This window comes from Melopsittacus undulatus, chromosome 6 (genome assembly GCF_012275295.1).
Source record: "Melopsittacus undulatus isolate bMelUnd1 chromosome 6, bMelUnd1.mat.Z, whole genome shotgun sequence".
NCBI classification, from domain to species: domain Eukaryota; kingdom Metazoa; phylum Chordata; class Aves; order Psittaciformes; family Psittaculidae; genus Melopsittacus; species Melopsittacus undulatus.
Genome location: NC_047532.1, coordinates 30,526,929 through 30,554,530, shown reverse-complemented (window position 1 = coordinate 30,554,530; position 27,602 = coordinate 30,526,929). Strand labels below are relative to the sequence as shown.

Below are 27,602 nucleotides of genomic sequence, written 5' to 3'. Positions count from 1 at the left end.
AGTCAAGCATATAATCATATACTGTATTCTGTGGTCTTTGAGGATGCATGAAAAGTGGTTCTGACATATTTAAATAGAAATTCCATCACTTTCAGTGGGCTGGCTCTGATTTTGTCTGTTCACCTGTGTGTGTCTGTTACTGCCACTGTAGTGGAACAGATGCCTGTTCCAGAGGCATTTTAAGGATTCAGAAGTCAACTTTCAATTATTTGTACATGGAAACTTAAGATATTTTTATAATCAAGAAGAAAACATCCCTAAAACCTTTCATATGTCTCTATGTCTGTTTCCCCATGGACAAGTTGTGCAGTGTGAGGCATGGGTGCAGTGGGATACACTAGAGCAAGGTGTATAGACTCTGGCTCCCCTGGTGTCTTTGAGCTCCAATGGGGTCTCCACTGGTAAGAAGGTGATGGGAGTAGTTCTTGTTTTCCTCAGTCCCTCTCACTCTCCTCATGGTGAAGGCAGTAGCAGCCTCAAGCGTTTGCTTTTGGTGAACAGTGTAGATTATGATACACCACAGTAGCTATTATAGGACTGGGACTGATCTGGGACTGTTCCCCAATGTTTCCATCCTTCTCATTCTCCTTGCAGGGAGATTGTAGCTTATGGTATGACATAGATTAAACTAGTAAAGGAAAAAAAAAACCAAACCTAAAAAGCTACTTGTCGTCTTTACCAGATAACCAGTCTGCTTTGCTTTACCACATAATCCCATTGACTTTCTGTCTGAATAAGACAAGAGACCAAGGCATAAAGAAAGGAAAAGATGGCTTATTTTATTGGCACTGCTGCCTTAGTGTAGCTCAAACTGTGTGAATTGCTGGCCCCTGCGCTGTGTACCCAGTTTGTAGCAAAACCCACTTCTTGGGGATTAAACATTTAAGAGTATCACATAAATCAATAATCTGTTGCTTTCCCTACTTTTTGCAAAGCTTCATGTTTTCTTTTGTGGTATCTCTTTCATTTCATATTCCTTCTGTTTTTGTAAGAAATTAATTCTTGAGGAGTACTGTTCCCTATGCATACTGGGGTTTTTTTTGCATAACCACTAAACGTCAATGAAAACAGTGTGTGATCTCTTGCTCACATTATCTGCCTTTTTTGTATCTGCATGATTCATCTTCCTCTCCTGTTTCCTTGCTTCAGTGCCATGCCATGACTTCTGAGTTTCCTCTTTTCTTTTCTTACAGAGGCTGTACTACTAAGAAAAAAAATAAATCATACTGAGTATGTTTGGAAAAACTTTACAATTGGACCAATATACCAGTTTCTTTTCTTCCTTTTTGCTGCTCTCTATGCCAGTTCTTTAAAAGTTCATTCAATTTCTCTCCTTCCTATCTTTCTCCGTTCTCTTCTTTTTTTATATCCTGCTTCTCTCAGCACTTTCTCTTAGCAGCCCTGTTTTTCATGTCTTCACATTTTTGTGTACCTTTGCTAAGCATATTCTACTTTCATATCTCCTGTTACTTTTAAAATGCTGTCCTCTTAACTGAGTTGACTAGTTATTTTACCTGTTGTACCTTCAATATCATCTTTGGTATGCTTATTAGTAAATGTAGTACTAGTTTCTCATCTTACTTTTTATTTGACAGTGGTTTTCTCCTTGTTTCTATTTCCTCCTCTCTGGTGTCTTTTTGATCTGTCAGTTCTCTTCTGTGTCTTCCCATAGGAATAATGTTTGTAGAAGAGAGTGGTGTTATGTCCTGTGTCTAGTACCTGAGTTTTCCTGTCTATACCAGTAATTCTGATGATAAAAATAGATTTCAAGCAATGAAGAGTAATACTTAATCCTTTCAGAAATGGTTGCTTTCTCAGAAGTTCTCTTACCCTAAATTTACATTTTGAGTAGGTTGTCTTATGTTTTTGTTTGGGCAAGACACATCTTGGTATGTTATGACATTTTCAGTGGCTCTCAAAATTGATTCTGTATAAAAAATGTCCCCATTTTTATTCATATTTGTTTTTCTACATTTCTGACATAACTGCTCTTTGCTTCAGTGATAGAGAAAATCAATTAGATGATTTCCAGGGCAGGGGAGTGTTATGATTTACAGCATGAATGATGTGAGCCACAAAGCTGTGGTTGCATGAATGAGCTCGGCAGCACCTGTCCTAGAAGCAGAATCTTCTAACTTCACTTGGCTTGTTGCCTGTAACTAGATACTTAAAAAACAAAACACCTCCTACTTATTCCTACTTCTGTGTTATTGTGGATGTCACTCTGAGTATATGCATGTTTTTCTGTACCTACATATATAAGCTCACTTTTCCACATTCTTTTGAGCATGTATTTGTGTTCTGTAAAGAAAGTCACAAGTAAAGATCTTTTGAAGACCTGTGTTGTTGTTATCGATAGTCTTGGGGCATAAGAACAGTTTTGGTGGAGTAAGTTACTGCCTTAGAGATAAGCTGTATAATTGAATGTGAGGACCAAGCTTCACTGCTGGTCACTGTGAGTATTCTTGAACCCCTATATGATAAAAATTCTTGTCACAAAATACACAGGTAATTACTTGTTTCAGTAAGTAATACACAGTGTTAATTTTGTGGAATGTTTGGTCACTTTTAATCAGAAGGATGATCTGTATATTTGAATGCCCTTTATATATATATATCACTTGGAGTATTGTGTGCGGTTCTGGTGCCCTCAACATAGAAAGGACATGTAACTCTTAGAACAAATCCAGAGGAGGGCCACGAGGATGATCAGGGGACTGGAGCACCTCCCATATGAAGACAGGCTGAGAAAGTTGGGGCTGTTCAGCCTGGGGAAGAGAAGGCTGCGTGGAGACTTCATAGCAGCCTTCCAGTATCTGAAGGGGGCCTATAAGGGTGGTGGGTAGAGACTCTTCACTGGGGACTGTAGTGATATAGGACAAGGGGTAATGGTTTGAACTTAAACAGCAGAGGTTTAGATTGGATATAAGGAAGAAATTCTTTCTTGTTAGGGTCGTGAGGTACTGGAATGGGTTGCCCAGGAAGGTTGTGAATGCTCCATCCCTGGCAGTGTTCAAGACCAGGTTGGCTGAAGCCTTGGGTGATACGGTTTAGTGTGAGGTGTCCCTGCGGTTGGAACTAGATGATCTCCAACCTTAACTATTCTATGTGGCACACTGTAGGGAAGTGAAAGCAAAAGAAAACTTCAGCAATTAAGAGAGAGGACAATGTGCTTTATGATTTATGACTCTTTCAGAAGTCTAGAACTTCCTGTATGAAATAATGGTTACTGATTTTTTTCTTTTCCATAGCAGAAACCTCCTCAGTCTGTTGTGAAGACAGATCAGTAAGCACATGTGGTGGCCTCCACATGCAAGCACATGACCTCCAAGACAGGAGGTCCTTGGTGAGAGGGTAGTGGCAATAGTTGCCGATCAGAGTTTTTATTGGCTCCCTGAACTCCTCTTAGATTTCTTATACTTACTGTTTTTTCTTATATAGCACTTCTTTCAAGTCTGTTACAACTTTGCATACGACAGCTCATCCTTTGCAGTGAAACTAATGATAAATAAAGAGTTGTATAAATTACCTGCCTTTTCTTGAAATTATCTTTCCTGATTAAAAGTTGGGTTTTTTTCTCCCTTATAAAAAATTCCTTTGGTGACACTCTTTTAGATTGCTGCTGAAGTACACAGGAAAACCATGGCAGCTCCAGTCTTTTTTCCTGGCTGTAGTGTCCTGTTGCACAATTCTGTTCTGCCTGATCCTTTAACAGATAGAGGTGACACATTCATTTGTTATTGGCAAAATTGGGTATTTTGTAGGTTCAGTCCATATTGTGCTGTCTCTGTTACTTTAGCCTATATATCACTGTTACTCTAATCATATATTTCATATAGTTTCTGTTACTATAATCCATATCATGCTGTCTCTGTTACTCCTTCATGTGCAGTATTTCAGTACGGTCATCTTCAGATTTGCTGGAATACTTATAACTGTGATCTAAATTGCATGACTTTTGGGTTTCCTTTTTTCAAGTTCACTCTTACTTGTAACATACAAGAACAAAAGGAAAACCCTCTCTGCACAGAATTACATGGTTTCTGAAAAAGTGCAAGCTGTAAACACATTTGTGATTTTGTGCTGATGGTCATGATCTGAGTTTGAAATCATATGAGATAAAAATTCATCATAGTGATCAAGGTTAGCATAAGATACATTTGTTCTTACTTTATACCTCTTTGATTCTTACATAAGTTTTTTTTTATTTTTCTTTTAATAGATAAATTGGCATGATGTGGAGCAACAAGTCAAAAGAGGTGCCTCTACAAAATCTGAGGCATAACCAAACCAAGGACTCTGCCAGAGGTAGGAATTTTCTCTGTTTTATTGCCTTGTTTTGGAAGATGTTTTATCATGACAAACAAGTTGTTTGAAACTTTGAGGAGTTATAGAAAGTATTCTCTTGCCTCAATTTGGAAGCAAAGACCATGTGTTATATGGCTTCACTTTTGCAGAGATAGCAGTTTCATATTCTGATCTGCAGAGTTATTTGCTGATCTGCGTTAGGAATTGCCATGCTATCGTATGGTTGCCAAGATGGCACAGAGACGGATTTTTTTTTTCAGTACTGTGGAAGGTGAGCAGTGCGGGAACAGAAACTGAACTGTAGGCTCCTGAAAGAAGTGAAGAGCCTGAGAGGCAGTAGCTTCTGATTCTTTCTCAGTTCCAAAGCAGTGAAGAGCTAAGGACACTTGAGTAGCAGCAGTACATTTCAACTAGGATGAATTGCAAAACTTCTGTCTCCCTGATTTGGAGAAATCCTGTTTGCTTTCTACTGTCATATAATTACAGTACATCCCTGGGAAGAAGAAAGCTGTAGTCTGTAGAGCTGAGCTGCATGTTAAGTCTGTGGTTCAAGATTAGTCTTATGATCTCCAGTATGACAAAACTGGACTTCAGAAGCTATTTTGAAAGTCAAGTCAGATTATTTTTTCTGTAAGAAGACATTATTGGTTATTGTTTTCTGTTGTATGTTCAGTTTCTTTTAAAATTATGTACTTTGTGAAACTGAGATGTTTTGTAGATGTGAAGCACCATCTCTCGAAGTCAAAGTGAAGTTGTTGCTATGCTACTTCCTTACAGCAACACAAAGGAAGAGGGTTATCTTATCTGAAATTAAATTGGCAGCTTTTCAACTGTAAGGGAAATGTTTACTTATTTAAAAAACACTCTGACCCTACTACTCTCCATGGTTCTGACACACATTAAAGTTTTGGATGTTGTGTTGTGTAAACCATTACATTAGAAGACAACCATTAGAATCCAAAAGAAAGGGGAACTGAAAAAGTAAGTACTTTTAGAGGAAAATACTAATGCATCCTACTGAACTAGTTTGCACAAAGAGCAAGTGCTGTTTAGATTAAAAGTCTGAAGTTGATTAGTGCCTCATGCTTGTTCTTTGCAAACATTGCTTCTATTTTGTTTGTAGGGTGTACAGTTCAGAATTCACATGCTCAAAGCTTGTTGTTGAGTAGAGTCTTTCAGTGAACATGTATTCATGCTTAAGGAATAAGAAGAAAATGGAAGGGAAGTAGTTAAACTATAGTGTAATGGAAAAATGCAAGATATTTGCATTGGTGTAGATAACCAGCTTTTGTCTTCTAAACAACTTCTATAATGTGGCAAATTCGATGTCAAGTGTAATAATATACTTGACCTAATGTAGTGAACTCGTTAACCGTACATATTCATTTTACATTATGTACTTTATTGCTCTGGTAAAATGAGTCTTGACTGATAGCAGCCTCTCCTAGAGGAGACTGACAGGCTAGAACTGAGTCATTAAAAGAGTTTGATTAGTGAGCCCATGAAAATTGTTTTGAAGCAGCATTTTATTTCATTGTTTTACATGTACTAATGAGAAACGTATTTCTGTTTTTTTTTCTGCTCCATAAGATCTAACTGCAGCATGGGCTACTTTTTCTCAGACTAAGGCTGCTGTAAGTACTGATTTTTATTTTTTTCTTTTGTGCCTTTTTTTTTTTTTTTTGGTCTTACTCCCTTTCAGATCTGTTAATGGCTACAAAACTTTTAACTAAGGTATTGTTCAGTGGTTGTTAAACAGTTTGAAATAAGGCAAGCAATTGGAGTACGTGCATGTTGGCCTTTGTTGTATTTTGGGAGCAGTCTTCCATGTGCAGTAGAAGAAGTGTTTGCCACAGCAAGCTCAGTCTTGAGTATAGTAACACATGCTGCGTCTTAAGTTTAGTATTGCCTTTCTATGTAAGGAAGTGGTGACTTTTGAAAACTTGAAAAAACAGCTCTCCCCTGCTTACTGGTCAGAAACTGGGACAACACCAGTGTATTTCATCTTTGAGCATTAGAATTGCTGTTTTTCTGTGAGGATTTAACTAGTCTCTAAAACCTGGCTTCAGGTAAGCTAAACATCTTGGTTTTTCATGGAATTCAGCTCTTTCACATAGCCTTGTACATCTCTCTTTTAATAGCTTAACATCAGTGTGGGGTTTTACATGTGGAATATTGTATCATGCTCAATTTTGAGAAGAGTATTACAGAATTTATTCCAAATGAGATTAGTATTTCATTCTGGCCAAGCGTTAAGACTCTGCATGGCATGTTATTATTTTTTTAATTTTATTTTTTTCACAATAACCTGCTTATGGAAACAAAACTATGCAACAGAACTATGTAACAAAACCTAATTTAGATGATCCTCTTAAACAAAACTTAATAATCTAATGTAGTTTCTGGCCATAAGGCTGTGCAGTTTTATGGTATCAGCTTTGTAAAGTTGCTTTTGCCTGTGGCTTTGTTCTTTATAAAATGAGGAAAAATTTGTCACTTTAGAGGAATAAAACCCTGCAGCCTAAAAACTGAAAACACTATTCTAATTTACATTATCTTCAAATTCTAGTTACGTCATATAGAGAACAAATTGGAAATAGCTCCCACCAGCACAGCTGTGTTTGATTCTGTCATGGATGCCAAGAAGCCCTCTGCTAGTGCTAGCAGGAAAATAAGCAGAAAAGGTATGTGTTATTGAGGGTATAGTGTGTAAGGCAGGGTAAAGCCACTGTGATCTGGGAAAACTTGATTTCTCCTCCCTGCCCTCAAATTGTCTCCTGCTAATGATCTTTATTCATGGAACTAATTGCCCATGAGAAATTAAAGTTTTCTTCCCTTAGCTTAGGGAGGAAAGTGTACTATCACAGTCACTGGGTTACTGGGAGGGGCAAGACTTTCCCACTTCTGAATGAGCAGTGTTTATCACATTCTGATACAATGAGTTCCCGGAGGGGGGGGGGTGGTTGGGGCGGGTGGGTAATAGTTGTTTATGTTGAACTGGCTGTTTCTATTTTTCATTGTTTGTCGACTGTTACACCCTGATGCTCCCTTTATTTCGTTTAAGGAAAGCATTTGCTTATAAGAAATAAGCCCTCATTTTAAATACTGTTTAGAGCATTCTGGTAGTGTGCCACTGGAGAAGAACAGGCAGGTCGACCTCTAGTGGCAACACAGCTTTCACAAATTTAATTACTTATAATTGATATTTAAACATTATTATCTATCTTTAAATATGATCGTTGTTTCAAGTACTTGCCACCTTACCTCCCGACTGTTGAAAAAGAGAGGAAGTGCTTTAGGTGCTATTTTGGAGTGCTGCTTAAACCTAAGAAAAACTGTGTTCTTAATTGTTTCCCCAAGAGTTTTCTCATTCTGGAGATAGGTACATAGAGAATTCTTTGGTTTCTGCTTCAGCTTCCCAGTCCTCCAGCCAAAATAAATCAAGCAAGGAGAAGTCCTCACGCAGTCCTCTTCGAGTGACCACCCTTGAAAGCAACGTGAAAAAAAGCAATCATGTGGAATTTTGTGAACCACTGGCTTCATACAGGTTAGTGCTGAGACAGTTGACTATTAAAGAAAGATATGCTAAGATCAAAATTAAGCTAACAGTGATATTTTTGAAAGCTTCTCAAAAATTATTTGCTTCCTCCCCATACTCACCCACATGACTAGCATGTGGTGTTGGACAGAAGTGTCTTCCTTTAAAAAAAATTGAATAGAATACAAATTTATTTATCACTCAGTGAATATGAGTTTAAAGCCAGATGTCTTGAAATAGAACCAGATCATCAACTTGATGTGGCTGTGGCCTCAGTGGCCTTACAAGTTTGATAGGTATTTTGGTTTAGTTATAAGGACCAAAAAGAGTATTTCCTCCTGTTTATCTAATTTTGTTTTATTAGTTCTTCATCACATATTCCCAAATGTGTTATCATAAGATGGTGTATAGCAAGAGCATCTACTACTAAATTTGCATTCAGTTCTTGTGTGTGAGAAACCCAAATAAGAATAGCTGTATCAAGGAGAAAAAGTGGTGTGGAATATTTGAGAAGATAGGGCATGGTGGGGTATGAGGAATGAAGGAAAATATGGAAAGCCTGTTTTTCTTAGTGTATGTTAAGTACTGTAATAACCATAAGATGCCTTAAAAACTTAGAGAACATGCAGTCGAAATAAACTCCCTATAACTTGCTGTAATATCAGAGCCTAAAGACTTCTACCATAACTTCTTTAGTTCTTCATGAGTTTTAAGCAGTGTGTGTTCTTTGCGCAGACATCCCTGCTGATTACCTTTGTTAGGTTTGTAAAAGTCTTTTTATTGGATTCTAACACATAGTTTGCATATTTTTCTAAATGTTCTCACAATGATTTGGGGGTTGCTGATGGCTGATTAGAGTGGAGTTGGGACAGTGGTATTTTTTAAAATTCTACTAGATCTCTATTAATCGTTATCCTAAGATCTGAGTTTTGGTCCCATTTTCCACTTGTCAGCTGTGAGGCTTTTCCTCCTTGTTTGTTGCATGGGAGGCTGATGTGAATCAGTTGTGTAATCTTTGGTCAGTTTTATTGTCTTCCTTACCTGCAATAACTTACATCAGTTGTTTCAAAACTGTAGTAAATTTAACAGAATTCAGGGAAAGCAAGAAAATGAGATCAGCTAGACTCATGCTGTTACATCCAGAGGGAAAGAATTGGTTTTTTTTACAGTAAAAAGAACTGTGTGGTGCTGGGTGCATTAATTTGGAAAGTAACATCAGAGCTGCTAAGTTAACATATTACTCCTGCTCTGAGAGCAGCCTGTAGTCAATGCTTAGCGTGCATAAGTAAACAAAAGCCAGAAATCCAGAATAATGGGTAGAACAACCTGCTTGTCTGTATATTTATATATACTTTTGGTGAAATGTTGTGCATTTAAACCACACAACTGTTGTGCTGGTTGATTATGATTAGTGCTCTATGTAACAGCAGTGTGCTGTTAGAGAGCGGTAGACAGTTTCACAAGTACAGTGTTATGACTTGGCTTCAGGTCAGTTCTTTAAACATACTTGCTGAAGAAGCAAACCAGGTAGCTTAAGTGCCAGATTTTATTATCTTCAGCCCTTCATTGGTGAAAACATTAAATACATTATATACAAAATGCTGAGAGATCCTTAGTTTGCTGAATTATTAAGCTCTCAGTAGGCTTTATATTTGTTACAATACATCCAGTTCAGTCTGAAGTTCTTGTCAGGAGATTGCCTTTTTAATGCTCAAATACAGGACAGGGTTTTCTTGTGCATTTTATTTGTTTTCTCAGCTAATGACTGTGCTGTCAAGAAGCTGGACATTGCTTTGTTTTAGAAAACGGATATTAATTATACTTCTCTAGTTTTAAACTTATTTTTTAATGTAAAGGTTTTTTTAAACTGAGGGGCGACATTACTGTTTTCTGATTTTCTACATAACCTAAGTTCAGCTTTTCAACTTCATATATAGTCATGTTCAGACAGAGAGTGCAGAAAATCTTTAACAGGAAACCTCTTTCAGTTTCATCACACTTGCACTGTTAAATGTGTGGTGATCAAACTTTAAAAGAGCTTACCTTTAAAGTGGAGATGAGGTATAGGAAGTCATTCTTACAGTTAATGAATATGCTGATTACTGGGTTGGAAGGTCATACAATTGTATTTCTGATGGTGACTTCTTTTTTTCCTTCTATTACATCAGGGATACATACAGTTCTCTGTCTTATCATGGTTCCAGCCAACTTGAGGCCAATCAATTGCTCTCTAGTTTGGACTTCAGCAAAGCACAAGGGAAGATGGAAATAATAGGCCGTATGATACATGACCGAGATGAGCGGGATCTACACAGCAGAGATTTTGAAAGCTCATGTTCTTCTGCTGCAGGCGAGACTGTTGTTCGGTATTTGAATGACCGACCAGCAATTGATGCCTTGCAGAATAATGAGGCATTTCTTAAGGTTGCAACACCTCCAAGATTGGATGAGGAAAAAAATAGTGGCTCTGGAGGAGATGAGAGTAGTACTAAAACTCCTCAGAGTAACACATCCCAGGACAGTGAACTGAAAACATCTTCCTCTTCTGCCACCAGTACTTCTAATGCTCATAGGCTGGAGATTTTGAAGCGGCGACAGCATGATGCTAAGTTGGAGAAGCTGAAGGAGCGGATTCGGAAGCAGTGGGAGCATTCTGAAGAGTTGGGTAGGAGAGAGCAGCACTCAGGCTATGTTGAGCAACCTGTTGTGATCACAAACATGGAGAATACAGTAACTCCCAAAGTCAGGAAAGTGGCAATTGCACCTGCTGCTCCATCATACAGAGGTACGGAGGTGCAGAATCCCTCTCTGTTGGTTATACATGGTGAAGGAGCGGAGTTTAATTCATTGAGCAACATGTCAAAGCATGGATGTGACTCATAACAGAAGTGTAATAGCACGGTTTGATCAACGATACTGTGATTTATTGTCTATTTAGAGAAGTGTGGTTTTTTCCTGTCTCATTCCGCATTACTATATAAAAAAGCACACTGTACTAGCATTTCATTTTGTTTTAGTATGTTTTTTTATGGTCCCAGAGCTTATTGATTGAGAAAGCCTTTTACATTTTTAATAATCTTTTCTTCACGCAGTCTACTGTTTTTCAACTGTGCGCAAGTGCCAAACTTTCTTACTTGGCAGTTTCCGACCCCTTCCACTCTGAGAAAGCTTTATTTACATTTTGTTGCAGTTATTTTAAACTCCTGAATTGTTTACTTTCAGGTTTCAATCCTGCTGAAACAAGAATTCGCGCTCCAGATGGGAAGATCTGGAATGAGGAAAAATTTCAAATTAGTCGGGAGTTGTATAGAGATATAGCACTACAGTTAACAGGTGAGACACAAACTGAATTGATTAAACCACACAACCTGTTCTTAAGAGGCAGAGAAGTATATTCTGAACAAGTCTGCCAAGTCCTGGAATTAAAAAATCAAAGCAATGAGTGTTAAACATCAAAATACTTCTAATGGGAAACCAATACTGAAAATAATCAAATGATGGCTTTTCTTTGAAATAGACAAAAAAACCCCAAACCGTAAACAACTCTTTGTTAGAATAATTGTCATTTAAGTTTGTAACTTCTTTATATGTGTGTGCATGAATGAATGCAATTTCCTGTTAAAAGCACAAAGCCAATCCACTATTGGTTTTGATGAAACCTGTATTATCTCATGGGAACAATTGGGGTTATTTTTGGCATTTTTAACACCATCAATGTGATACAGTGTTATGTTGGAGCCTGCATTCTGCATACTTCAGTATGTTGTTAACAAGTTGTTGAACCTGAAGATGCTGTGGGAATTGTTAGTGGTTTAGTTGGAACATATAAGTAGCTAAAGGGGAGATGGGAGTTGTCTGCTGTAGAAAGTCTCTGGGAATCCTTGTTTAAAATGGAGTAGGTAGCCTGCAGTAAGGGTGGTGGAGAGATTATATGGCATTAAGTTGATTTAATATCTCTGAACTTGTAGAACTGTATTGTAACAAGTCTTGAAGTTGTTGGAGAAATTTGTATCCTAGAGATTTGCACACATGCACTTTTTTTAGAGATCTCTTACCTGGATTCCTTGAGGAGGGGGAGAACAGGTAGATCAGAGAAGATATAAGAAATCTTGTAAATAATTACATTTTATTTCCTCTACAACTTTTACCTTCAGTATTATAAGGCATGGATAGGATGTGGGGTGGGAGACTGAATAACTTTGCATTGAAAAAATAACAGAATGTGTTAACTTTGGAGTTTATTCCACATGAAGGCGTAGGAAGGAAACTTGAATGCTAAAAGCTTAGAAAACTGTTACTCAGTCCTCTTTGCCTAATGGTCTTTTGAAAAACATTAAATATCATTATTGCAAAATGGCAACACAGGATAAAAGATCTCTTTCTAGGTGATGAGTTCATTTAGCAGCAAAATATTCTGATACTTAAAGCTGTGAGCAAAAATAATTAAAAAAAAACTATATTTGCTTAACAGTTACACTGCCAAGAGACCAAAACAGTGATACATGCTTTATGTCCTCAAATGTACTGCTCCAAGACACAGTCATTATTAATTTTTCACTTTGGAAAACTGTAGTGCGATTGACAGCTCATTTCTCTGGGTGATCGAGGGTAGGATGCTCAAGTGTGCATTTTGATTTGCTAGGCTGGTTATAGTTGAGTGCTATAAGGTTGAATTGCTTTTGACTGACTTGGGAGAGGGAGAGGGGATCAGGTGAACGGAAAGTAAGGGAATGGAAAATAAAATCCCTTAACAGCCTATAGTTTTGCAGCTTAAAAAATTGTGTATTAAAAGTAACCTTTCTTATTGGTCAATACATTCAAGACCAGAGGAGTATGTGATGAGATTGTAAACTTGTAGGTGTCTTTGTATGCTGATAGTATAGTGGCTGGTATAGAAATGACTAGATTTCAGTACAGCTTGACAAGATGCTGAGGAATTTTTCTGGAAGCACTTATGAAAACTCTTCAGAAAGAAGAGCCACTTCTTTTCAGTTAAAGTTGTTTTTCAAATACTCTATTCAGCATCAGCTTATGAAAGTAGTGAAGCCTATGAAAATTTCCAAAGACTTTTAATCTACACTAGCATTTAATTTTTTGTGTTTTCATAGTTTTGACAAGCAGAATATAAATAATTAATGAGCTCTTTGTAGAAATCAAAAATTTTTTAGAAGTTTCATTGAAGAGGTCTCTTTAAAAAGGCATTTGGATAATGTGTTAAGTGAACTTCTGCCTACAAAAGGAAGGAGCTGTGTGTGTATTCACCCATATTCCTGTCTTGATGCCATGCAAAGAACAGCTGTTACGGAGCATGTCTTCTTTCTGACCTGAAAAGATAATATTGAATAGCTGATTCCACGTAGTCAAATGCTGGTGCTGTACATAATATATTCTCTAAATGTATTTTTAGGTTTTTGGGTTATCTATCTATGTGTTAATTCTGTATTAAAGGTGCAGCTTTTAAACTACAGCCTAGAGTTTTGGGTGTGTACAGTAAGTTGTATCAAAAGTGTTCTGTGTTCTGTGGTGCTAAAATAAGCTATAATATCTCTTACATCTTCAGAAGCATTGTTCTTTGCTGTAACAAGATTTTTACATGGAAGTGTAGACCATACAGAACGTCTTTTTCTTTGTTCAGCAGTTAGGCTGAAGGACATTGTATGGACCCCAAGTTTCCAGTAATTCTGTCTGAAATATGTTCAGGACTTGCAGTACTAGAACAAAACTGCTATCATAGGAATAGAGTGAGTGGGAGGCAGCCTGCAGTTTCCTGGTATCAGAAAGGAACTGTTTTTCACTGGAAGAGGTGAGGAGGCAAGCTAGACTTCTGTAAATGCAGTCACTGAGGCCACTGGTACTTGATGCATTTATTCTGTCTTCCATGAACTTGTAAGCCTCAAATACGACTGGAAAATTTGTAAGGGAAGGATGATAAAAGGGACAAAGACTCTTAAAATTCATACATCCTTTAATAAGACCTGTTGTTCGGTCTCTTATAGTTCCTATGGCCATCCATTAGAGAGCAGATTCAGCTGAAATTAGGGACTGTAAAAGTTAATATTGGCATCTAAACAAAGCTTCAGGTCTGTTCCTGGAGAGATTATTTTAGGTTGTCGATCACACCCTTTCTAAAGGGGAACAGGAAAACAGTGATTGTAATGGCCATGGAGTGCCTTATATACAGATCATTTGAGGAATGAGAGCATCTTCAAGACAAACAAACTGAAGTGCTTTAAGAAATCCTTGAACATGTCCAGTGTAGACTGCTGAGACCGAATATATAGCTTACCTCTCCTTCTTGAGCAATGGTTGTCTCTGCTTTGTACCCTGGGGAGCTGGGAAACCCACTCAGTGGCGTGGTGGTTGAGCCACATTTTTGGTTTCCTTTTTTTTTTTGCTCTAACATGAGAACATGGTAAAATACGACTTTATCTTTGTTAAGTGTTCCTGGCATCTCTAAAGCCTAAAACCTAACTATGTTGTAGATGAGGGCTTAAGTGATACAGAATATTTCTGCATTGCTGGGTGTATTCTGTGACAAGTTTTGCAGAAAGCAGAGGACACAGGTACCCCATCTTTCATGCTGCAGCATGGCAGCAATGAGTGAATGCTGTCATGTGTTAAAGTGGAAGCAGCAGCCTCTGCATTTCAGAAGTTGAAGGAACTATGTGTTCTTGTAGAACATTAATACTGAAAAATGTAATATCTGTAGTAGAAGCAAACCAACAATTGCTCCTACCAACCTGTCAGCATTTCATTTAAAATTTAACATGAACTTTGTAAAGATCTATTATGGCATTGCTGTGCGTTTGCTGCATTCCAGTGGGTAGGTAAACAACACTAAAGTTTTCATGCTGTCAGGATTTTAAAATGCTGGACTGGGAGTAGTTGGTCTCAACATATAATGTGGAAGAGTTAGTGAATTTTATTGTGTTTTTCCTAGTTCCCTTTTTTAAGGTAAATGTTGAAGAAAGTTTGTTATTCTATGTTCTTTTCTTTGGGATATCACTTAACAGCTTTTGTTTGTTTTCAGAGCATTCAACAGTGAAAGGAAAACCTAGTGAGAAAAACAAAGAGAAAAAAGCAACCAGACCAGTGCGGAAAGTACAGAAATTGACACGGTTGTCAAGTCCAGAGTCCAAACAAGGTGACTAGCTCTGCTGTAGAGGGAAGGCTGTCACTTGTCCTTCAGAGATGAGTTGTCTCAAGAAATAAAGAGAAATTAGAACATGTTACTTTCCAAGTCTTCTCAGATATGTGACAGTGCTGTTGTAGTGTGTTTGTAGACTATATGCTGCATTGAGGACGTGTGTTTTTGTTACTGGTTGTTTGGCTGTGTGTGCTATTTTTTGTTTGTTTTAATTTTCTGCCTTTCCACTTGCTGTGTGCACTTTATGGAAACTGCTAAAGAGCGTGTGTTTCTTGGAGTGTGGGGGTGGGTATCCTTAGATATCAGTCAGGCTAACACAGACAAACAGTAGCAATAGCTCTGTTTGGATCCTTCTTCTATTTTGCATGTGTCCAAGCTGATTAGTGCCTTCTCAACTAATGTTGAGAAGAGGAATGGTGATTATATTGAAATCAGTGCCAGTGGAATTTGCCAAATTGATCTCCTCTGCAAAGAGGGGGTGCAGCAAAAGCTGTTCACTTGCATGATTGCTCCGTGGAGAAGCGGAGAACAGATGCCCTTCTGGCTTTTCTCTGGCCGCTGCTCTTCCATGTCCTTTGTCAAGTTGTTGCTGTCCTGCACCCTCAGTTCTGGCCTGGCCCATTCCTGGCTTTTTAAGTTAGTGAAACTTATAAAAACCTGTTTCTTGATAAGACTTACAGGTTTTGGTATTTATGAAGGAATGTTTATTTCTTTAACCAATTAAGATTTTTTTTTCCACTGTTGTCTGATATTTCTACTGTCTATCAAGTAAAATTCAAGTATTAGGAGAAAATGATGTGAGATTACTATAAGACACTCCTCTACAGTAAAAAAGTGAGTTAACTATATGTGGAATTCTGTCAGCACTTCTTAGTTTTCCAGTAATGTTAATCTTTGATTGAGTGTAGCAAAAGAATTAGGAAGACTTCCACATCTACTTTGCATTTGTTTTTTTTTTTCATACAAGGTAAGTGGGTATGACTGTAATCCCATTACAGAGCAATTTTTTTTCTTTGAATACATGTGGTATTAGGTATCTCTTGCACCTATGAAGATTTGATTTCTCCTTACATACCGTGGCCCATAATTGGTAAATAATTTGAACAAAAGAAAATGCTTTAAAAAATCATTATGAAGGTTTTTTTTTTTTTGAGTGAATGTGCTTCTGCGAGCTGTAAATCATGAAGCTGCATGTGACTATTTTGTGATAATGAATCGTAGAATCATAGAACCATAGAATAGTTAGGGTTGGAAAGGACCTTAAGATCATCTAGTTCCAACCCCTCTGCCATGGGCAGGGGCACCTCACACTAAACCATGTCACCCAAGGCTCTGTCCAACCTGGCTTTGGAACACCACCAGGTATGGAGCATTCATAACCTTCCTGGGCAGCCCATTCCAGTACCTCACCACCCTTGCAGTAAAGAACTTCTTCCTTTTATCCAGTCTAAACTTCTCCTGTTTTAACCCATTACCCCTTGTCCTGTCACTACAGTCCCTAATGAAGAGTTCCTCCCCATCATCCTTATAGGCTCCCCTCAGATACTGGAAGGCTGCTATGAGGTCTCCACAGCAACCTTCTCTTCTCCAGTCTGAACAGCTCCAACTTTCTCAGCCTGTCACGTAAAGTGATAATATGGATTTGCTCCTTATGCTGATCAGTTCATACTTAAGGAGTGAAACTATCTTAACTTACATATTTGTGACAGTTCCAAGTGATGGGGGAGCATAAAGATTGCTGCAAGTTTTAGTGGCAATGATTATTCTCTGTAATGGATTAAATGTGAGGAGAATGATGTCCTGAAATCCCTAGAAGATAACAAGCATAACGAAGTGGTCTATCTGTGATGGTCTGTCCTCCTCTGGTCATAGCAATAAGAAAATGCTTTACATAGCCAAGGCTATAAATAGCCAGGGCTCATGTTCCACTGTTAGCGTGTTTTAGTTCAAACCGCTGACTTGAAATGGAAGATGAGACTTTACACTGCCTTTCTAAAAGCACACAGAAGTAATGGAGAACAGTGAGTTCTGCAAGAGAACCCCTTTGACTGATATGTCTGTTTCAAAGAGGCTTGTAGTGACATGTTTCTAGTGACAGATTTATAAAATACTTGGGTAATTTACAATGCAAGCAAAGAATACTGTTAGTAAATGGAAGAATAGTGGGATATAGGCTTCTGACTGAGCAAGTTTCCTCCTGGTTTAAAATAGCAAAAGGAAAAGGGGGGAGGGGGGGGGGGGGAAATTAAGGACTGGGATTACTGAAACAACATTGTTCTGCTGTCCTGGATTTCACTTGAAGTTGCTTTGGATTTTATCTTCAAATCCTTTTGGGCCCAGACAATAATCTCTTACTTTGGCTGTGTTGTTTTCATGCTGCAGTGTCTGGGTTGGTTTAGTCAGCGCTGTCAGAGGTAGAACCTGAAACTGAATGGTTATAAAATAACTGCAGATTGTGTATTGAAGTTAGGTACTTTTCTAGGAATAAGATACTGCTAAATTGTCTGAAGTAGGTTATTAATGGTTTTATTTTTTTTATATGATGCTTTTCTCCAGAGCTCTTTAAGGCCATTATTAAAAAAATAATAGTAAAAAAATTAACAATATTGGAAGGTAGTGGGATGAAAGGTGACTGAGTAGCAGCATTTGAACAAACCAATATTGGGTAAAAAAGCCATCATACCCAGTTTTTTATAATCTAATTATATGTGGGATGATACAATAATACTAATAACATTTTAATTTGGCTTCTGTCACTTGCAAGGTAGTCTGCTCTTGAATTAAATATCAACTAATAGCATTTATTTTAAATATTTTCAGTCATGGTACGGAAATCCCAGATAGAGGACAGTGTTAGCAGTGGCTTAGAACAACTGCTGCTCTCTATGTTTTCTAACCTCTCCCAAGACACGTATTGCAACAGTTCCCTGAAAATTTCTAAAGGTTGTTTTTTCCCCTTAGAATAACAACTTAACGTTCTTTTTGTATGAAGATGTATTGTTCTTTATCTCCCACCTTTATTGTTGTTCTTTTTCTGTCCCTTTTTTTTGTTGTTCTTATTTTCTTTACTTGAATGAAGATGAACAGCTTCTTCTCAGACCTCTACAGATATTTCCCCTCACCCCAGTAACATTTGCTTATATGGTTTAGACCTGTGTAACCCCTTTATTTTTTTTTCTTTTACTTTTTTTTCTTTTTTAAATCAATTTTTGTAGGGCATTAATGTGCTACAGTGGGGTTTGGATTTTTAGATTGTGTTATACATAGGCATGAAGCACTGGTAGTTGGGTGAGCTGTTGAGTGTCTTTGTGGTGCATTAATGTTATGACATAACTGCAGTCCTACCACTTACGCAGAGCTAAATGGTATAGAAATAATGTGTAGTTGCAATAAGTATTGTTTGATATGTTGGAAAATCCATCTGATGCTTGACTTTTATTCATTACTTACTGTGCAGGTGGAAACTATGTAATAAATGCATCCTCCTGGCGGGAGGGACAAAAGCTAGTAAAAAAGATACTGGGTCCAGCTCCCAGAATAGAACAGGACAGAAGAGCTGTATCTAGTGACAGAACAGGACGAGAGAGAGCTGCCAAGACTGGTAAGTTGTACTTTTATCGCTGGACTTTTCTTTTTTAATTGTTATTTATTTTACTACTTTATTACATAACACTGTGTGTCTGCAGAATAAAGCAGACTTCTGAGATAGAATGAACTCAGGTTCTTGTTTTAATAACTCCTATTTTTAACCTGGGATGTGGGGGAGGAATTTTGCTTATGTCCACAGTTGTGATGCATAACCTCTCTTTCTGGGTGGATTATGAACTTTGCTTGGTGTCACGGGAAGCCTACCCTGCAAATATGACTTGAGATACAGTACTGTACATGCTGCAAAGGTGCTCAGGAAAAGATGAGAGATAAGTTTGCAACCAAAAAAAACAGATCACCTGCAGTCAGTCTTTACCTCTTGAAGCTAGTGAGGAAAGGAATGGCTAGCAGTGGTCCACAGGCCCAATGAATTTTCCAGATATGCTGTATATAATATGTAAGCTGGAGTTGGACATCCCAGTTTACAGGAATTGGGGTTCTTCCAGATACTAACCCATCATCTATGTGCATTATAAATCTTCACTGACTCCTCCACCAGCCGTTTTTAGAATTTATCCAGAATCTCAGACAGCACAAGTAAGGAATGGTGGTAGCTGTTGTGCTTCTTGCTGTCTGTTGAGGTGACGAAGCTGGTTAAGACTATAAAGAGTGTGAGCTCAGTTGAAGCAAAGGCTACTATATTCAGATTATGACACTGAATGAAGCAGAAGCACATTTACAGTGAGATTTGCACTGCTCCCTCATCCCCACTTTTGCAGCTGTTGCAATGTTCTCATGTAATTTCCTAAATTTTATTTTTACCTGAAACATGTGACTAGTCTTATTCTTTAGCAGGCTGTATTGGAAGGACAGGTTCAGATTCTAGACTGGATGTTACCTGTAAAGCCTCTTCAAGAAATTTTGAGAGGTCAAGAAGTAAAGTACGTTCTGAGAATAATCTGGAGAAACTGGAAGCTGCTCTTCCAGATGATAAGCAAGATCATGCCTCTGTAAATAAGGACTTCCTGCCCATAGAGATACGTGGAATTCTCGATGACTTGCAGCTGGATTCCATGAATACAAAGCAGGAGAAAGATGGGGAAAAGCAGAATCAGAAATCTCTTTTGCCCACTCAAAATGCCAGGAGTCACAGTCCAACCAAAAGGAAACCAGACAAGATAGCTGCCAGTGAGGAGCCTCAGGTGATCTCTAAGAAACGTCACTATGATACAGGTGAGGTTCGTCAGTACATCATCAAGCAACAAGAGGAGAGGAAAAAAAAGCAGAATGAAGAGAAGAAGGCACAGAAGGAGGCAACGGAACAGAAGAACAAAAGGCTCCAAGAGCTTTACAGAAAGCAGAAGGAGGCTTTTACTAAAGTGAAGAATGTGCCTCCTCCTGAGCCTTCAGCAGCCAAACGGTTACAGGAAACTTATTCTAAATTACTGCTGGAACGTACGGTTTTAGAAGAGCCAACTCAGCTGCCTACAGTGCAGGAAACACAGGTAATAGCTGATTCACTAACTTATGTTGCAGTTGTTTGCAGGAACAGGAGGTCGTATGTTTAGGAAGGTCATGACTTGATCTGGTTATCAGTTAAGAAAAAGAATAGAAGGAAAAGTATAGATTTTGTTTAAATATAGTGGGTTTGATCTGGAGCCTCCTTGCTACTAGTGGCTGGTTTTTGTCACAGCAAGGCCTATAAGAAAGGTGACTGGAAATCACCTTTCTGTTATAAATAGAAGCAGAATTCTGGATAATAACTAAAAGCAGCTATAAAGGTTGTCTGTTAAGAAAACTCAAGTCTCACCCTGAATTAGAGAGCTTTGAGATTGCTTTCAGTGGACAGACTTTAGCAGTGAGTTAAATTTGCTGATCAGAAACTGAACATGAAAAAAGATTAATATATGGTAAAAGACTAATATCAGTTTGATGTGTTTGTCTGAACTAGTTAAGTAAGTAAGCAAAGCTTTTTGCTTTTTTCCCAGTACATTCTGCTGACACAAAAACATGAATGTCTTGTGTTTTTAAGTCTTTGTGTGGTAGGAAAGATGGGATACTACACTGAGAAATGTAAGCCTTTTCAATTTTAATGAGACGAGCTTCTAAACTCTTACAGATTTTGAAAATTCATTTTTCTGGTTGTCTCCATTTCTAGCCCAGACCTGGTTATCAGCCATCTGGGGAATCTGACAAAGAAAACAAGGCTCAAGAGCGTCCTCCAAGTGCATCTTCAAGCAGTGACATGTCGCTTTCAGAACCGCAGCAGCCCCTGCTGAGGTGAGCCACTGTGGGCCTTTTCTCTTTCTCTCTTTTTAAGTACTACAGTACTTAAATGTTGGCTTTTCATTTCAGGACTGATTTGATGGAGCCTCCATGGATACAGCCAGACAGGCTGAGCCCAAGAGTCCAGCTCTCTCACCCATCAGTGCTCATGGGCTCAAGTGGAGTCCCTTGCTCCAGTCTGGAGCAGATGGATATTTTGTCAAAGGAGTGTGATGCAATGTTGGCAGGCAGGAGGAGCCATGCTGCACCCATGGCATCACTGACCTTGATGCCTCAGCTATACCTGAATTCACCTGCAACGCAGCAAAACCTCTTAGTGAAACCTACTGCTAACCAATATAAGAGCAAATTAGATCGGATTGAAGCTTTGAAAGCTACAGCTGCTTCACTTTCTAGCAGGATCGAAAATGAAGCTAAAAAGTTGGCTGGGGCCGGCATCAATTATGGTACCATGTGGAATTCAGACCATGAATTCATGCAAGAAAAACAGGATGATGGGCGGTGGGCAAAGGCTGTGAGTCCTCCTGTGAGAGAGGAAAATGAAGATGCTATTTCAGCCAGAATTCACAAACTTTTGGGTACCTGTATGTCTCATACAGCCTTTGATGACAGCCTTCCTGGTGCAGGCAACCTTAGTGAATTTAAAAAGCTCCCTGACTCTATCAAGCCTCATGCTGATGTAGTCAGCCTTGGAATGAGGTCCCCTGCTGCTAACAGGCATGAAGGGATACCAGCACATTTATGTAAGAGACAGACAGACTCCCCGGGGCATGAAAACCAGGCTTACATTCTGAACAAAGCTGTAATTCCTCATGAGTCCAGCATCGAGTCCATCAGCGAAGGGCCTCTCCCAAGTGATGGAAGCCTCTCTGAAGAGGAAGTAGGGCAGCACAAACAGTTGCCACTGAAAATGCTGGAGACATTAAAGGAGAAGGATTTCTGCATTAGGGAGAGAAATGCATTTGAGCCCATAAAGGAGTTTCAGAAAGCAGCTGAGAAGTATTTGCCACTTTTGACTCAGACAAGTGATGCACACAGCAAGGGGCCATGGGAGGAACTGGCAAAGGGAAGCCCTCACAGTGTCATCAACATCTTTGCAAAAAGTTATCAGCTTCATGGAAAAGGTAAAAATGGAAAAAATTCTCAAAGTTCTTGTGAATTTCTGTTTTACCAGTTTTACTATTTCATACACTTTATACTTCACAGGTAAGGAATGTGCTTTTTAGATGTCTCAAACATGAATCTGTGTAAGGCTTTCTCACTTTACTTTTGAATGATAAGTTACTTCCCCTTGCCTTCTTTTGCTGCCTTGTCTGTGGAAAAAAGAAAAAAAAACTATGCCTTTGGGCTGTAAGAATATTATTTTTATATTAGATTGCTGTGTGTTTCTAGATCAGTAGCTAATTCATATATACTGGGTTACATTTATTAAGGATGCCCATACTTACAGAATTGTGAATGTAAAGTAAATTGTATCCAGAATTTGCATGCTAAATCTAAATTGCCCAGAATGCATTTGGAAATGGTCTCTCCGCTATTGCGAACAGACCCTCTGGTTTGGAATGTGCATCCTCCTATTATGTATGCAGTCCAGATCATCTGTAATAGGATGCCATTCCTGTTTCAGTTAAAGCAGAAAGGTGAATTGCATGCTTCATGCAGCACTTCATAGCATAAACATAAGTGCCGTAAACTTGCTATGCAAGAATATAGCTTTACTATGCTAGTTTCAGTGGGTGAATGATGTGGTCTTTCCTTTTGCATCTTTCCTCATATGAGTTATTTGATAATGCCTCAAAGTAGTGCAACAATTAAGACTTTGGTAACAATACTGGATCTTGAGAAAGTAAGGGACAGTCTCTTGTTTAAATGAGCCCTTTCAAGTGTTAATGTCTTAGGGCATACTTTACAAGTGTTCCATGCAGAACACTTAATTTATTTTCATTTTTTTTACAAATTCATTCTTCATTTTATGAGTAGTTTCTCTTGCCTTGAGTTCCTGAGTTTGAGGAATATTTTCTAAGAAGCTGCTTTTTATCTTTGGTTGGGTTTTTTTTCCTTGATTCTTTTTTGCTTCATTTTATTTCCTTTAAATATGATTGCATTTAAATTTTCTGCATGTGGCTTTACTCAAGCACTGTGCTCTTCAAGAATGTTTTAGCTGGAGTGTGTTAATGGAGTATTCAATTCATAATTTACAAAAAGAGGACTGTGCTTGTTATGTTGCATTAAAACTGCCACAGGACGGCTGCACCGTTTTTCTCCTGATGTTTTTGTGTTTGAAAGGAAGTCTTTGTAACTTGTGGTTGGGAGCATTGTAATTCCTGTGGCTGTAATACCTGCTTGATGCACGTTTTCATTTTGTGTCTTTTTTTTATTATTTCCTTTCTTTGTCCACACCTTAGTGTTCGATGAAAGGCTGAATGGAGGGTCTGCCCTTCTGCACCCTTTACTCCCTGCCATGAGCCCTCCGGAGAGCGTGGTTTCTTATGAAGATGACTTTGTCTCATCACAGGGAAGTGGCACTTTAACAGACAGAAAGATTGCACGTGACCTCAGGTAGCTGCATGTTAGACTTCTTGTTAAAATCAAAATGCAGAATTCAACAGAAAATAATTAATGCAATATTTGTTTCACAATATGCTGGATATCTTTTCTGTTATGCTGTATTGTAGTATTAGTCAAAGTGATGAGGTACAACTTTAAGGCCTTTGCAGTTAATATAACATGGTTAAGACATAAAAATTAGAGTTAAATATTCCTGTTCTCTGTCTAATTTTTGTTGTTCTTTAATCTGTCCAGGCGGCTTTAGGCAAGTTTTTTACCCTTTGTAGTCAGGTGCCATATTGTGTGCCAGCTATAAAGCTCAATTGGTTAGTCTTTGTAATTTGGAAAAAAAAAAAGAAAAAAGCATTTTAAAATTATAAAATACCTTCAGTACTTCAAAAAAATTTTAAAAGCCTGTAATTGCTTTCAGTTAGGGTTTGGTATTGCTTAGTAATGGATAGGTGGATAGGTAAATTGTCTGTAAGAACTTTTAAAAGCTTTCTTTCAGGCTAAATTTGAAAACTGCAAATCCTAGGCTCTCCATGTTACTACTGACTTCATGTCATGGTCGTGAATTTCCTAAGACCTTTTTATTTTTTTTTTCCTTTTTTTGGATTGAGATATATTTACGTCTCCTGGGTACCTCAGAGAAGGCCACAAGTACTGTTTTTATACTAGAAATACTTTACCTCAGAAGAAAGGAAGGTAAAAGGTATATAGCACCCTGAAAACAGATTCTGATTAAACTTCTTAATAGGTCTTCTCTTGGTATTATTTGTTATATAATGCATTGCAATCTTTTTTTGCAAATCCTGTCTAATCTTTTATGAAGAAAACACTCCTATTTCTGTCAGTTGATGATACTTGGATACCCAGAGATTATTTAAAATACAGTCTTACTTGGAGTCATTCTTAAGTTCAGATCTGTAATTAAATAGTTCTGAAGAGTTTTTAACATTGGAGAGGATGGTTGTTACCCATCTTTCATGGTTTCATATTATTGGAAGCATGTTTCAATATGTTCAGTATCACGTCAAGCTTTATTAGTGTCTCAACTGTCATAGTTTTTAATCTTAAAATCAATGCTTTTCAAGTTGGACTAATTAGTTTAGTTTTAGCCATCTGTCTCTAATTGAAGTGTAGTGGATTTCTTGTGCACAGTGTGATGTGGGAGCTGGAAATCCGTAGTTAATCACTGTCAACATGCTCCTTTTTAGTGTTGCTGGCAGCAGTAATTCAAGCATTCAGGAAGAACTTGCGAGTAGGAAGTCTCCCCATGAACCTCAATCTGCAGATCTTGCTTCTCAGCATTCGTCTGGACCACGGTCTGCAGCATCTTCTCGCTCATCTGCTTCCTCTAAAAAGAGAGGGAAAAAAGAACGTAAGTGCAATGCTTGACTGTAGCTTACCCAAAGAAAGTTAAGCTTTATTCAGATTGTCAACGTCAAAGAGTCAAATGCGTATTTCCTTTATTTAAACCAGTAGCGTGCAAAACTGAAAGCTGAGTGACAGTATTCTTGGTAGTGGGCACAATACGCAGAAGAATATTTAATCTCTTGCAGGAAGCTGCTGAATTTACATTTCTTGCTTGTTGGAATTATAAAGTTCTAACTCAGAGGTTTCTTTAATTGTGGAAAAAAAGTTCTCAACTACCTGTTTTGGGGCTTTCAATGATGAGAGATTCAGACTTAGAATTCCAAACATAAACTTTTGGCAATGATGTTTCTTCTTAGGATTGGACTCTTTCAATGGAAGTTCTCATCACTTACCTGTGGAAGAAGATAAAGTGCTATCTGAATTAGAGAGGGCATCCCAACCAACAAAGAAATCCTTATCAAGTAGCAGAATTTCTAGTAAAGATCATGAGCAGAACCCAGATACAGACAGTACACTTGAAAACTTGTCTGGACACTCCCTGATGAGGTAACATGAACTTTATAAGACTGTATGCAAATATAACTAAACTTACAGTGTTATGGCATGTTATCAGAAATGGCAGTGTCTTTGGATGTGCAATGGGAAAGTAACAGAAATTATCAAATGTTAGTAAAATGGGAATGCAGAAAATATTTTGTAATTTGTTTTCCTGCCCTGCTCCCTGCCCTCTGTATTTTAAATGACAAAGGCTAAAGTAGATAGCTGTAGTAAGACAAAATACAAAACAGTGATTCCTCCCTAGATGGTTTCTCTATTTTTATGTGGATAACTGGCCAGTATAGTTGTCTTGTCAGGTTCAGTACTTTAAGCATTGAAATACAATTTTTTTTTTTTTGCTTCTATAAATGTTCTGTAGGAAGTGTGGGGTAGGGGGAAATAGTCAGCATGTGCAGTCATCTTGCTCTTTTCAGTAGAATCCACAGACATTTTTTGGCTAGACTTGTATTCAGCTAATACTCATAAGCCTATCTAGCTATATGAGTTGATGCTTTCTGAGTGGTGAACTGATCCTTGGAAAAGGGTATAGAAAAAAAGGAAAAAATACTAACTTTCTGTTGCATCCTCTGTATGTCTAGCTATGAATGCAGTTTTTCTGCTAGTTGTGCCATGAAGATGGTTATGAAATACTTGATTTAGTTTCCATTGCAGTTTTTTCTAAAAAGCAATAATACGAGTGGTCTCTTGCTCTCTGTGGGTACAGGGCAGTTCAGAGATACTGACTTATACTAGTGACTTTCAGTGATATCCAGGATTGGGTATGAAAGGAAATTGGAATAGTAAATTTAAGAAGTGTCTGGATTATTTTCTGTATGTTTAAAAAAACTTGATGTCTTTGTGTTTAAGCACAGTAGTTTACTAATTGTTTGTCAAGTTTTGGCCTTCAAGTGTTTCACTGTTATTTTGTTGAGAGAGTTGGCTCCAGGGCAGTGACTTACCACATTCAGTTGCATCCATGTGCCAGTAGTAACCTGTTCACTTTCTAAAAATTCTGTTCATTGTATTCCATTATCAAAATATGGCCCTAATTTTCTGTAAGTAAATAAAAATTCTTCACTCAAACTCTCAAAATAGATATATAAATGCACACGCAGGTGAGTGCATCCAGACTTTGTCATGGCAGGTGCCTGACAAGGAGGCATTGAAATTGCTTTTCAGACTATGTAGAACATGGTGGATACTATGCTTTGGGTTTTGGTTTTGGTTGGGTTTTTTTCCCATTTGATGTGTGCTAACTAGGTTTAATACTTGGAGGAAAAGTAGAGTGCTCTAGAAACTTAATCTGGGATATAGGTGCAAAACCCATCTCATGAGGCCATTTCCTCTAAAGACACACTGGGCCTTTGTAGCGCAAACTATAAAAGACTGCCTTTTATGTGGATCTTTTTGGTGTAAGTGGAAGAACTAGGTTATTTCCTTATTGTCATATCAAATGGCTGGATATAGGAGAATATTGACTCCTTTCTTTTTTTGTTTCACTGTCAGTTTCTCAGACAAGGGAAGATCCCAGAAGACACCAACTTCTTCCCCATCTCCAGGTTCCCAAAAAATGTTGCAGTTTGATTCTATAGGCAATACGGCAGAAAGAGTCAAATCACCTTCTGGCTTTACTGGAAGTACAGTGTCAGGGCTGAAGCATAATTCAGCCTCCCCCGATTTGAGTGTGGGAGCTAGTAGGTCTGTAGCAGGAGCAGCCTCAGCGAGCGGTGAGTTGTTTTGTTAAAACCACAGTAATCCCAAAGCAGTTATATTTTTTCTGTATTTTTGATGTGGGGAACTAAAGTCTAACGAAGTCTTATCCTGCAGGATGTATGCTCTTCTCCCCTGCTGGTCTTCAACATCGTTTATCAGTAGAATTGAACTACCTTAGTGCTATTGAGGAGTCTGTGCGACAGCTGTCAGATGTAGAACGAGTACGAGGCATATCACTTGCCCAGCAGGAGAGTGTTTCCTTGGCTCAGATTCTAAAGGTAATGGAAAAATACTTCCTTGTCTTAACCTTCTTTTCTTCTTTATTTTGCAAGAAAATTAATTAAATCAGGGTGAGTTATGCTTTTGTTGGCAATGCAGAGAAATTGTAATGCTCATGATAGTGTCTCTGCCAGTGTCCATTTTTGAGGATTAATATCTGTTCTTTTTCTTATTATAAGTTGACACCAAGGAACTGATGACTCGAACATGTGTCATTAATATACCATTAGCCGGGATCATTTCTTTAGCTGTGTACTTCAGTAAAATAAAAACTTGATTGAT

General features: G+C 38.1%; 1 protein-coding gene across 1 annotated transcript in view; it reads left to right on the top strand.

Annotated features, from left to right (window-relative positions):
- CEP350 (centrosomal protein 350) overlaps window positions 1-27,602 on the top strand; it is a 74,156-nt gene that overhangs the window by 5,307 nt on the left and 41,247 nt on the right. Inside the window, exons 2-17 of the mRNA XM_005147129.3 lie at window positions 4,223-4,308; window positions 5,899-5,942; window positions 6,878-6,992; window positions 7,687-7,855; window positions 10,015-10,631; window positions 11,069-11,171; window positions 14,860-14,990; window positions 18,451-18,594; window positions 19,434-20,086; window positions 20,740-20,861; window positions 20,937-21,991; window positions 23,273-23,426; window positions 24,644-24,795; window positions 25,148-25,337; window positions 26,835-27,055; window positions 27,156-27,319. Coding sequence (XP_005147186.3) covers window positions 4,233-4,308; window positions 5,899-5,942; window positions 6,878-6,992; window positions 7,687-7,855; window positions 10,015-10,631; window positions 11,069-11,171; window positions 14,860-14,990; window positions 18,451-18,594; window positions 19,434-20,086; window positions 20,740-20,861; window positions 20,937-21,991; window positions 23,273-23,426; window positions 24,644-24,795; window positions 25,148-25,337; window positions 26,835-27,055; window positions 27,156-27,319 — 4,110 coding nt within the window. The 5' untranslated portion in view covers window positions 4,223-4,232. The remainder of the gene's footprint in view (window positions 1-4,222; window positions 4,309-5,898; window positions 5,943-6,877; window positions 6,993-7,686; window positions 7,856-10,014; window positions 10,632-11,068; window positions 11,172-14,859; window positions 14,991-18,450; window positions 18,595-19,433; window positions 20,087-20,739; window positions 20,862-20,936; window positions 21,992-23,272; window positions 23,427-24,643; window positions 24,796-25,147; window positions 25,338-26,834; window positions 27,056-27,155; window positions 27,320-27,602) is intronic.